This window comes from Podarcis cretensis (assembly GCF_951804945.1).
Source record: "Podarcis cretensis genome assembly, chromosome: 4".
In the NCBI taxonomy this organism is placed as follows: Eukaryota; Metazoa; Chordata; class Lepidosauria; order Squamata; family Lacertidae; genus Podarcis; species Podarcis cretensis.
This window is the reverse complement of record NC_137173.1, coordinates 51,394,110-51,405,960: the sequence shown is the minus strand read 5'-3', so window position 1 is coordinate 51,405,960 and position 11,851 is coordinate 51,394,110. Positions and strand designations below refer to the sequence as shown.

The 11,851-nt window shown below is 41.4% G+C and overlaps 1 protein-coding gene across 3 annotated transcripts in view; it reads right to left on the bottom strand.

The window, feature by feature from the left end:
* Positions 1-271: 271 nt before the first annotated feature.
* The window catches only part of JAM2 (junctional adhesion molecule 2), a 28,012-nt gene continuing 16,432 nt past the window's right edge, over positions 272-11,851 (bottom strand). Inside the window, exons 4-10 of one of the 3 annotated variants that reach the window (XM_079972084.1) lie at positions 11,017-11,169; positions 10,060-10,265; positions 8,821-8,923; positions 8,019-8,126; positions 4,904-4,919; positions 3,229-3,259; positions 272-1,914 (exon numbers count right to left, since the gene is read on the bottom strand). In XM_079972084.1, coding sequence (XP_079828210.1) covers positions 1,882-1,914; positions 3,229-3,259; positions 4,904-4,919; positions 8,019-8,126; positions 8,821-8,923; positions 10,060-10,265; positions 11,017-11,169 — 650 coding nt within the window. In that variant the 3' untranslated portion in view covers positions 272-1,881. The other 2 variants (XM_079972085.1, XM_079972083.1) reach the window with 2 other exon arrangements.

The window sequence follows — 11,851 nt, the reverse complement described above, 5'->3', positions numbered from 1 at the left end:
CAACAACTAAAGCATCACAGGCTCCCCATCCCTAGCCTAGGAGTAGTAATCACATTTCTCACATCTCTGATAAGATACTTATAATATGGTGAGGCTAACAATGTCGACAGAACAAAGTTAGGACAAGAAATTATAGCCAGCTGTGAGGTTTAAGGTTCTTGGGTGGAGATGAGAATCCGGCTTAGGAATTTGTCTTGCTTTTTTTTTATTTAAGAAACCTAACATTCATACCCATGTTTTGTCTTAAGCATCAGCATCATGATCACACTAGTAACAAAGCATATGTGATTTATTTATAATACCATCCAAGAAATTTTTATAAAAAAAACATTAAGGCATTTGTTAGCACTGTGTGGTGAAAAGGATTTCTTCTCAGGCAAAATGTACAGACTTCAGAAAATAAATCATAAATAGGGTTTAAGGGGTGAAAAATGAGCAGTGGTAAGAATGCACTACACTTCAACAGACCTATACCTGCATAATGTTGTTATTGTTTAGATAGACTGAAAGAGTCAAGACATTTAAATAGTGGAGGCAAAAACGGCTTCGAACAATATTTTTCTGATCTTGGCTGTGGAACCTATCATGTTCCACAAAAATTATGAGTAAAAAGCTCTTAAACTGCAGAGCTCTTTATTTGACTGATTCATATATTGCCTTTCTGCCATTTAGGACTTTAAAGTTAGCTTACAAGCAGGCTGGAATAAAGTTGTTTATAGGGCAAGACATCACATGTAGATCTTCTGCTCTAGAACAAGGAAAAATCCCCCCTCACTCTACACATGATGTCTTTTGAGGTTCTAGCTATCCTGGACCAGGATGCAGGAGTAGAGAAAATAAGGTCAACAAGTCAAGACTGTTCCTACTGCACCGTTCTTCCCACAGCCCGCTTGCTGTGGTAGAATTACGCCCTTAACATTAACAAGTATGGTAGCAGTTGCAGTTGTCTTGACCTGCACAATGGAGAAAAGGACAAATCTTCCTTAGAGGCATCTGTGCCCCAGCCCAAAATATTGGCCCTGAATAGTTAAATTGTTTAAGTTACTAAATTTATATCCTGCCCTTCCCAAAGGAGCCAAGGGCAGTAATGATCAGATCAGGCTACTTACTCCTGACAGTTCTTCCTAGAGGACTGGCTTCATATAATCCAGTATCTTGTTTCCCAAAGTCACCAGCCAGAGACCTCTAGGTAGCCCACAAGGAAGACATGAAGGCAATTGTCCTCTCCACTTACTCCCAAGCAACTCGCATCATAAAAGAGTATATAGCCAATTCTAACTCTTATCATCCATGAGTTTGTATAACTCCCTTTTGAAGACATCAAAACTGGTTGCGCTCAGCAAAACCCACAAGTTAGCTATGTATGGTGTAAAGAACTATTTCCTTTTCTCTGTTCAGACTCTCCGGTTACCTTCACTGGATGGCACAGAAGTTCTGGAGTTACGGGGGGGGGGGCGTACTTCAGCCACTTCCTCAACAATTTTATAAATCTGTCACCTTTCCTCATAGAGGAGTTGTTCCAGTCCTTTGATCTTTTGGTTGCACCTTTTCTAGTTGCATGGTATCCTTTTTGAGATGTGGCGACTAGAATTGTGTACTTCATCACCTCCTCTCCTATCCTTTTGGGGACATTACACAGTAAGAAACCCCTTACAATTGCGTAATCTACAATCACCAGGTTAGAAAAGCACTATCAAACTACGTTAAAACAACTTTTGACAATCGTGTGTCTTCAGCTTTTAGCAATAGTGCCTTGGCTTTGCCGTTGGTTTATTTTTTGCATGTACCACTCTTAATATTTATATAATAGAGTCCAAGCATCCCTTTGATATTCTGCTCCAGCAAATGCTCATTTGGTGTTCCTCAGAGGGTGGGTTTCTTTTAAATAACAAAGGACTTGGTGTGCTTGAAATCCTAAGGAACAGAAAGAACAACGGTTGAGATAATTCAAATAGTTGCAGTAAAAGGTTTTGAACTAATATCCATTCACCACCAATAATTATGAAAACACCCCACATAGCATTACAGCAGGAGTAGCAAACATGGTGCAGACTCCAGCTATTCCTAGCTATGGGCAATGTTGGCTGATGCTGATGGGAATTGGAGTCCAAGACATCTGGAAGGTCCTATGCATTACATAAGAGGTAGCTAAGCCTGCGGCCCTCCAAATGTTGGACTACAACTTCCATCCGCATGGCTGATGGGAGCTGAAGTCCAGCAACATCTGCAGGACCACAAGTTATCCACCCCTGGTTTAACAGTTTTCTGTGTCATCCATATCATTGTGAAAATAACTCTACAAGCTGATTCACATATGTGAAGCAAACACTCTTTAATCCATGCATCCCCACCTTAGCATGAGATCAGCTGAATAAACCTCAATGTGGACTGTATCCTAAGCTTGTTGCCATTTCAGTGGTTCTATTCTGTCATTATGATGGTAAAAAAAATAGCAAAGCTTCCTCCATGCATACAGCCTGATTCCCACTGAAGTACACCCCCCCCCTTGATCTTATATGTAGAAGGGAGTTTGGTGAAAACCATCCTATCTAGCCAGCTCTCACAGTGTCATGCAGTGTGAAAAACATTAGTATGGCTGCCATCTACCACTGCTTTGTGTGTTAACACTGATCCTACAAGTTGTCAGGAGTGGGGGAAAACAACAGTATTTAATATGTAATCTGGGTAAGGCTATAGAAATTCATGAACTTGCCACTAGATGGAGATGCACCTTCCTGAGTGCTGGTATGTATTCAGTATGTAACAAGACTGCTGGAAATAGCCTCTTTCTGGCAAATGCTCCTTTCCATAACTACCGGTATAATGTATAGAGGAGCATACAGCTGAGTAAGATGCCAACAGAAATAACCTGATGCATCTCTTGCTATAATCTACCAGGTCAGATGGGACATTATGTGGGACATAATTCAAAACAACTTTCTGTAAATAGTAGCCAAGCACAGTTTTCTTCCCTAATATGCTAGCCACCTTTTTATGGGACACTTTTATACGGAAGAGCGTTCAAAGATAATTCCCTCCTTGTTCCCTGCATCTGAATTGGTGCAGTCCAGTTTACCATGCTGTCTGGGTGAATAGCTGTGCTCTTAGCCGTTCTGTACTTTAGAGTTGTGGCATGAGAAAGTACATTTTCTCCACCCTTCCTGAAGTAGACATAATGGGTGAATTAATCTTGCCAGTGCCACTACCGCATGGATACAGAATGCTCACCTTTTCGCTGTTTGCAGCTTTGTTCTTCCTGCTAGCAAAACAAAAGTGGGAGAAAGTATACTGTTAGATCTGTGCATTTCATGCACCTTACTTATATAGAGCTTTGTTTTCCATACATTCTTGTTTCTACTGAATTTGCTTGGATATTTATTTATTTTTTAAAAAAAAAAAAAAGTTTGATTCAGTGCTTAGAGCAAGGATAAGGGAACCTGTGGCTCTGCAGATGCTATTGGATTCCAACTCCCAGTATCCCCAGCCTGCATGGCAAATGGTTCAGGGACGGTGAGAGTATAGAGTCCCAACAAGAACTGGAGGGCCACAGGCTCCCCATCACAGGGAATTTGCCTGCATGTAAGAAGTCAATCATATTATTTCTAAATTTGGGGCTTAAAGGTAAAGGTAAAGGTACCCCTGCCCGTACGGGCCAGTCTTGACAGACTCTGGGGTTGTGCGCCCATCTCACTTAAGAGGCCAGGGGCCAGCGCTGTCCGGAGACACTTCCGGGTCACGTGGCCAGCGTGACATCGCTGCTCTGGCAAGCCAGAGCCGCACACGGAAACGCCGTTTACCTTCCCGCTGGTAAGCGGTCCCTATTTATCTACTTGCACCCGGAGGTGTTTTCGAACTGCTAGGTTGGCAGGCGCTGGGACTGAGCAGCGGGAGCGCACCCCGCCGCAGGGATTCGAACCGCCGACCTTTCGATCGGCAAGTCCTAGGCGCTGAGGCTTTAACCCACAGCGCAATTCTTGTCTAACTCTTACAGAAGCAATACCCACAAGTTCACATTATAAATCATATTATAATTGAATTAAACCCTATACTATTTTTTATTTAAACATAAATAATTTTATCCAGATACGTCTGCTACATGGGTTTCAAAATATAGACAATATTGCTTTACCAACCTTGTAACAAAAGTAACTGTTGCATTGTGTTCTTATTAACAAAGAAAACATCGGCATATATACATATGAACTTTGAAAGAAATTGCCTTGTACATTTTCAGTGACGGAAGTACTGAATGTATACAGTATTTAGTTCTACTGAGAATACACTCATTTAAATCTGATCCATTGGTTTCAGTGAGTCTGCTCAGAGAAGGGGGTTGGACTAGATGACCCTTGGGGTTCTTTTCAACTCTATGGTTCTATAGTGCAATCCTTTATAGGGAAGACTGTTCAAGGCCTCCTTATTGCTTCTTCAAACTAGTAGCCAATGGGCGACCGGAATCCTCTTAAAATATTAGCCAACTGAGCCCAGCTTTAGGTATTATAGGCTAGGAAATGAAATGGCTTGGATCCAGATTTTGCTCCGGCTAGCAAAAGGGGGAAAGGGAGTTTTCCCCCCATACCCCCTACAGCCCCTTGTGCTTTCTGAGGAAATGCTTCAGGGAGTTGTAACAGGCAGACATACAAGTGAAACTGTGGGAGATGGCGCTGTAGGGGAATTGGCAAAAGTTGCCTCCTCGCTCTCTACTGTCAGAAGGATCCTTCCATCCAGGATCAAAAATCACCTGTGGATGGAAGGAGAAGTTTGGATCTGACCCGATATGACTAATGCAAGGGATTCTGTACAATAGTGCAGAACTATTGATCCTTGGATCAACAGTTGCAACTATAGTCCATGTTTCAGCTGTTCAAAAGTGGCAAACAGAAAGGAAAATAAATATACTTACGCTGAAGAATGTGCTTCTGGGGGATAAAAAACAGGAAAAGAAAGATAAGTGTCATTCTCCATACTGCACACTGCCTAACTGCACACTTTACACCAGTCTCTGGAACAACTGCCATAAATATATGATCACATATTTCCTTCTGATCTCGCAGAGATTTACTTTCAGACAAACATCAGGTTTACCAGATATTCCCAATCAGATCACCCAGCTAAGTGTTAATAAAAGTTATATTTAAGACCATTTAAAGCAGGGGGTTTCCATACATTCACCCACCTTTTATGTAGTTTGGTTATGTTTTTCCTCCTTTCTCTGTGAGAAAGATGTGGTTAAATAATTTGAAGCTAATTATATTATGTGATCTGTAATTTACTTCGCTGCCTGATCTGATGTGGCCTTGTGACTAGATGTTCAGTCACTACCTCCTGTGCCCCACAAAGTGCCTCACTAGATTGCTGCATGTGTGAACAAAATAAAGATTCTAAAACAATTCTTTGTAGACCATGCTGCACTCTATAAATGATACAAAGGAAGCCATGTCAGTTCATTATATTTAAAAAAGAATTCCACAGTACGTAGGGCAATACGTACAAAATACCTTACAAAATAAGTTGCCAAGAAATTCCTAAGTAATAATTTATTGCTAAATTACTAAGTAATATATAGTCAATAAATTACTACTTAATTATTTGGTCTAAGTGGGATCTGAAGATGCCTGACTTCCTCTTAATTGCTCCCAGGACAAAAAATGGTCCTATCTTACAGCTCACTGTTCAGTTAGATGGTTATTTTGTCCCTCGTGTTTTACTGTAGAATAGGAACAAGCGTCAACTGGGTTTTCTGTGGATTGATGTTTGTTCCGATTCAGCTGTAAACAGCGGGTTTTCCTAGTGAAAGAAAAACCTCTCAGACCCATGCCTAGAAATCACGGGGCAAAGAGGAATGTGGATGAACCCTGATTCTGGGAAAATAAAACATTTATTTTAAAGAAAGAAAAATATATTTGGGGGACAGGGAGATGCACTCTCATTGTTACCCAGCAGAGGGAGCTGGTTAATCAAATTCTTCAGAAATTTCATATCAAAACTTGCATTCAAAAATCAGCAGTGTGATATAACAGGGCAGAAACCATGGTGTTTGAGCTTTTACTGAAATACTGTCTACATGTACTGACTGGCTTTTAGAAAACTGAAATATATTTTGTTGCATATCTCAAATGAACCCACGAGAAACTGTGCTGTCTATTCTGTGTGCTGATGGCTTTTTACAATGGCTGTGGAAACGTACTAAACCTGACTCGGTTGCATTAAGCCCACCTCATATACAACTTCAACAGCAGCTGGGAGTCCCAGGCTTCAGTCCCACACTGCGCCAGTAACATCAGATACAGAGAACAGCAACCATTGTGAAAACAACAATTTCCTTTCCATGTGAATATTGCCAGGTATAAATCTCTTTGCTGGGGAGCTGCATTGATCTCATTTCCCATGTGGATTTTCCATACGGTTATAGGCCAACTGGCATGAAGGAAGACCATGGGAATAGGTTGTTAGGATTTTACGTAGCCGATGCTGGCTAGTGTGATTAGTATAAATCACATGAGATGTCTGAGAAGAGTGTGGAAACGGAAGACTGTCTTATCTCTTCCATCTGAGAGTGTTATTGGACTGTACTTTCGCTTTTGCTGTATGCTTTCTGTTTCTGCCAGAGTTTGGAGGGCACAGACGTCATTATGGATTCTCTGTATATATTGTGAATAAAGCGTAGTTTAGATCTATGGATGTTTCTATCTTCTTGCTGTGTGATGCCAGAAGACTTGTGTGCGCTTTTCATATAAGAAGTGTCGCAGAGGGGCACTCTGGAGTGAAGGGACATGCCATTCCAGAGACGTGCCTACTGGGAGATGCTCGGAGGTACTGGGGGTCTGCCGCGCCCCCCCCCCCCCGGAGCATTTGCCAACAAAGGTGTCCCAGCCCGTTGCAGTGATGCCTGAACTGGCTGCAGGTATCTTGGCTTTAAATGGTACCTAAATTCAACACCATGTGAAAAATCCATCGAGGTAAAATTCTGCAGTCTAGTGTAGATTAAGATTTAGTGTACTCCAATCCATGACTGTTTGTTATTGAATGGTAGTCACAGAGGCAGCCTGTCCCATTTTGCCACATGAGGCAAAATGGGAATGCGCCCCTCTTGTCCCCCTGCCGCTGTGCCCCCCCTCCAATTTCCATTGGTGGTGGAACACCACCCTTGCCAACACTTGGCAAGAGGAAAAGCATTCCACAATGCCTTGACACTCATCTTTTCCACCCCAGGGGCAGGGTGGACAAATGGCAACACCAAGTACCAGAAGTGGTGGGGCAGGTGGGACGCTTCCTTTTGTGCTTCTGCCACCTGAGGCAGCTGCTTCACCCTGCCTCATGGGTGGGCTGGCTCTAGGGAGTCAGCTAAGTTTTACTCAGAGTACAGTCACTGAAATTAACATGACTAAGTTAGGAGCATTAATTTCAGTAGGCCTACCCTGGATAAAACTTAGCTGAATCTCACCACAAATGTAAAATACCCAAGGTTCTTAAAAGGGGGAGGGGTCAGAAAGCAATTCTATATTTTCTGAGGGAAATCACAACATTTAGACATTTTGCCACCAGCTTAAAGGTTAAAAAAAAATAGAGGCTTCCAATAAAGACTCAGAAGATTGTAAATCATAAGTTCTCTACCCACCCTCTAATAAAAACTGGGTTGAAAACAGAACATGCAACGCTGACTCCAACTCTCTGTTATTACAAGGGCAGGATCTTTTATTTACAGGAACTGTTCATTATCCATCCACATGGAAAAAACATTAGCTTTCAACGCAGACCAGAAGTACCGCTTTCTGGCAGCTGGTTCGGCTGTTATTTCCAAGACTAAAGTTGTCTTTCCTTTTATTTTCCTATCACCCCCTTCCATTACTTTGCTATCACTCCCTTCCACCACCCTCCTTCCTATCACCCCCTTCCAGGTGTGCTAGCTCTGCTCCGAAACCACCTTTGCTTCTGCCGGCCCACAACCCCACACAGTTCATAAATATTTAAGCACAGGAACTTACTGATCAATCCGGGAAGGAAGAAGTTTCACTTACTTGAAAAGTAGCCCTTCTTTTGTGCATAATATACCCCGAGACCACAGGAAGCTATTATCAAAGCCACAATGACCACCGCAGCTATGATGCCACCTACATTAAGGTCATCTAGCATGGAAAGCAAAACAAATATAATTTCAAATTGGAGGTTGAGTATAGACGGCAATATTCATGATATATATATATACACTCTCAAATAGGGCATGGTAGAGCTCTGGGAAGAGCGACGGTTTGTTAAACTACAATAACTATGGCCAGATAATCACTCTACACAACTGGTCCAGGAACTGAAGTTAGTGAAAATATTATATGCTCCCTGCGTTTCATCTACAAAGGTGCATCTAAAGGCATTTCAAGTTGCAATCCTCACTACCCTGGATCCTTCTTTCTAAAAATGGTCCTGCACTGACCACTTGGATCCGTGGAGGCCGCCATCTTGTGGCGCAGCTGGGGGAGACAGCGCCAGCTAAGCCAATCAGAGGCAGGGGTTTAGGGGCTGTGACCAGCCTATTTAAGGGAATGGTTTAGGTGCAGGCCGCCCTCTTGGGTCCCCCCCAGTATATTTTTTCAAGAAAACCTACTTTAAATTGTGGCAATGTCCTGTAAAATGTATTTATTTATTTTTTTGCTTAAAATATTTTCTCTTTTTATTAATCATCCAAACTGGGCCTTTAAAGATGTGCCACATAACCGAGTTTGAAGTTGGAAGGTGAACTAACACATTTTAGTTTCCTAACTCTGTCTTGTAATTAAGACATTCTCATCTCAAGGTTGGTTGGTCACATTGGAATTTGACATTTACCAACTTGCATTCGCTTTACAGAACATTTCTGAGGCTGTCCAACTTTATTGTCAGCTTCACAGTAGTACTCTCCAGTGTCATTCTTTGAAACAGAATTGAATAGCTGGTAAAAAAAAACAAAAACGGAGAGAAAGAAGTAGAATATTCCCAAAAAATGGGAATGAGCAGTCAAAACTGAGACAACATTTCTAGTACATTATGCCATTGCATTATTATTATCATTATTATTATTATTATCATCATCATCATCACCACCACCAACATCATCAATGCAGTGGATTTAGAATACAGTCGTACCTTGGAAGTCAAATGGAATCCGTTCCGGAAGTCCGTTCGACTTCCAAAATGTTTCAAAACCCAAGTGTGGCATCTGATTGGCTGCAGGAAGCTCCTGCAGCCAATCAGAAGCCACAGAAGCCCCGTCAGATGTTTGGCTTCCAAAAATAGTTTGCAAACTGGAACAGTCACTTCCAGGTTTGTGATGTTCAGGAGCCAAAATGTTCGAGAACTAAGCTGTTTGAAAACCAATGACTGTATGTCACAGTTTTCCAGAATGCAAAATGATTGTCCAGTCTGACAGTGACAACTGATCTAAGGGATGGGAGAGGGTGGCCAAAGCAGTGCCAGCGCACCAATATTTTTGGCCAAACTGCTTTCAATCTTTTTAGGGGGAGGAGAGAGAAATGAAACAGTTCTGAAAATCAGGGTGTGGCAGAAATAAGAAGTGCTCATGGAACAAACATCAGTTGGGTTTTCTGCAGATTGAAATTTGTTCCAATTCAGCAGTAAACAGCAGGTTTTCCTGAGGAAAGCAGCAGTACAAAAGAACCTCTTGGACCCATGCTTAGAAATCACCAAACAGAAGTGTGGATGAGCCAATTCAGTTACTGCATTTGGTGAGATAAGTACATATATCCGCTTTGTAAAATATATCCCATTTTCCTAACATTTTCTCATACTCGTCAATCTATTTTCTCATCCTATGGATGAGTTAGCAACGCATCATACTGGTTCTGAGCTATATATCAAAAGATATACAACGTGTAGGATGCAAGGTGACTGAAAGAGGTCCTATTTACTATATCTCTATGCAACTGTGAGGCAAAAAAGCCCCAAACCACACAGTAGGGTCCTGATACTATGTTGAATTTCTTCAGTACTACCACAGCAGAATGTTAAGCCTTTTCTTGGGCTAAGTAAAGTCCAATGATAAGTGGTATTGAGCAGAGGTTCACTAACCAGAGTTCCAGTTGTAGCATTCATGGTATAAGGAAGTCTCTCTTTTTTAATGCTCCGCAATGCTGGGCTTTCCGGCAGAAGAATGCCATTCCTATACCATCTGTACTTTGACGCAGGAACACCATTGTTTTCTTTACAGCGTAGCTCCACTACTGTCCCCGTCATAGCTGAGCTGGGCACTTCACAAGCAGGGGGAGCTGGTGGGACTAGGAAATGACATGATCTGTTTCAAAGTAAAATATCTGAATGGCTAAACCTGCCTATTGCTCACAAGTTGCTCTAATAAAGGCAGCTAGACTGAGTGGTTTGTGCATCACATTGTATGCGTACTGTTCCTCGCCTCCGGCATTGTCCGACGGAAGTTTGATGTAAGCCAGTGTTCAAGATTTTTCAACAATGAATCAGCAAATGTAATATAATCTTTAGTTGTAAACAAAATACTGATCTGAGGTGCATTATGTCCAGACTTTCTCTTCCACAACTAGAGATAAAATATAATCGGTTGTATCAAACTAACATCTAAATACTACTCCTCAGAGTAGACCCACTGAAATCAATGAATTTTCATGTATTTTCAGTGAGTCCACTCTGGATACAACTCCATTCATACATTTTAAATAATCTATTTCGGAATGTCTAAAATTAGTTCCCAGCTACTTATCTCTTTACAAAATGGTTGGCTTTAAAGTCTGGTTCATACCATTAATTTAACAAAAATTATCCCAGGCCCAATGGATGTGTACATTCAGATAACAGTAAAATGATATAAAATGAAACATTATTTTTACAGAGGGTTTCTTTTAAAGACAAAACACACACACACACACACACAAACCCTGGATACACACACACACACAAACCCTGGTACCCCTTCTGTAATCGGGTGGCAAACAAAATGTAAGAAGAAATGTACTACTGAATAGTGTTACCTCAAAATAGCTTTGTTTAGATTCTTACCCAACACTAAGAGAGAGACTATAACTTCCCCTATTTGTTGTCCATGTTCCGTGGATGCACTAATTTCACAACGATATTTCCCAGAATCCTTTCTAGTCACATTTTTAATGCGGATGCTTGATTGCACTCTTTCTCCTCGATTTTTAAAATCACCTGCAAAACAATCAAGAAATCAAGACAGAGAGCAATGGCTAGAAAGGAAGTTCCTCAAGTTTGCTTTATAAATGTATAAAACAAATTATGAAAAAAAGACTGGTTTTCCAGAATACAATGCCAGTTTGGCTCTCTACCTGCCATTCCCCACGATATTTACCGTATTTTTCGCTCTATAAGATGCACCAGACCACAAGACGCACCTAGTTTTTGGAGGAGGAAAACAAGAAAAAAAATATTCTGAATCTCAGAAGCCAGAACAGCAAGAGGGATCGCTGTGCAGTGAAAGCAGCAATCCCTCTTGCTGTTCTGGCTTCTGGGATAGCTGCGCAGCCTGCATTTGCTCCATAAGACGCACACACATTTCCCCTTACTTTTTAGGAGGGGAAAAGTGAGTCTTATAGAGCAAAAAATACGGTATTTTCTCCCGAAGACCCTTCCAACACTCCATTCATATGAGCTAGTTTATTAAGGGATTTGGTGTCTCAAACACATATTTCACATGCAATTTCGATACATTGTAAGATTTCATATGTTGCAGCAGAATGTTTTCAAATGAGAACTATCAGCCACTATCAGTCATACAGCTGTTAAAGACACAAGTACCCTGTTTATTATCAATGCCATTAATCCAAATGAAGGCCTTTGTGGATGCCATGGCTCCCAGGCACTGAGTTGGCAA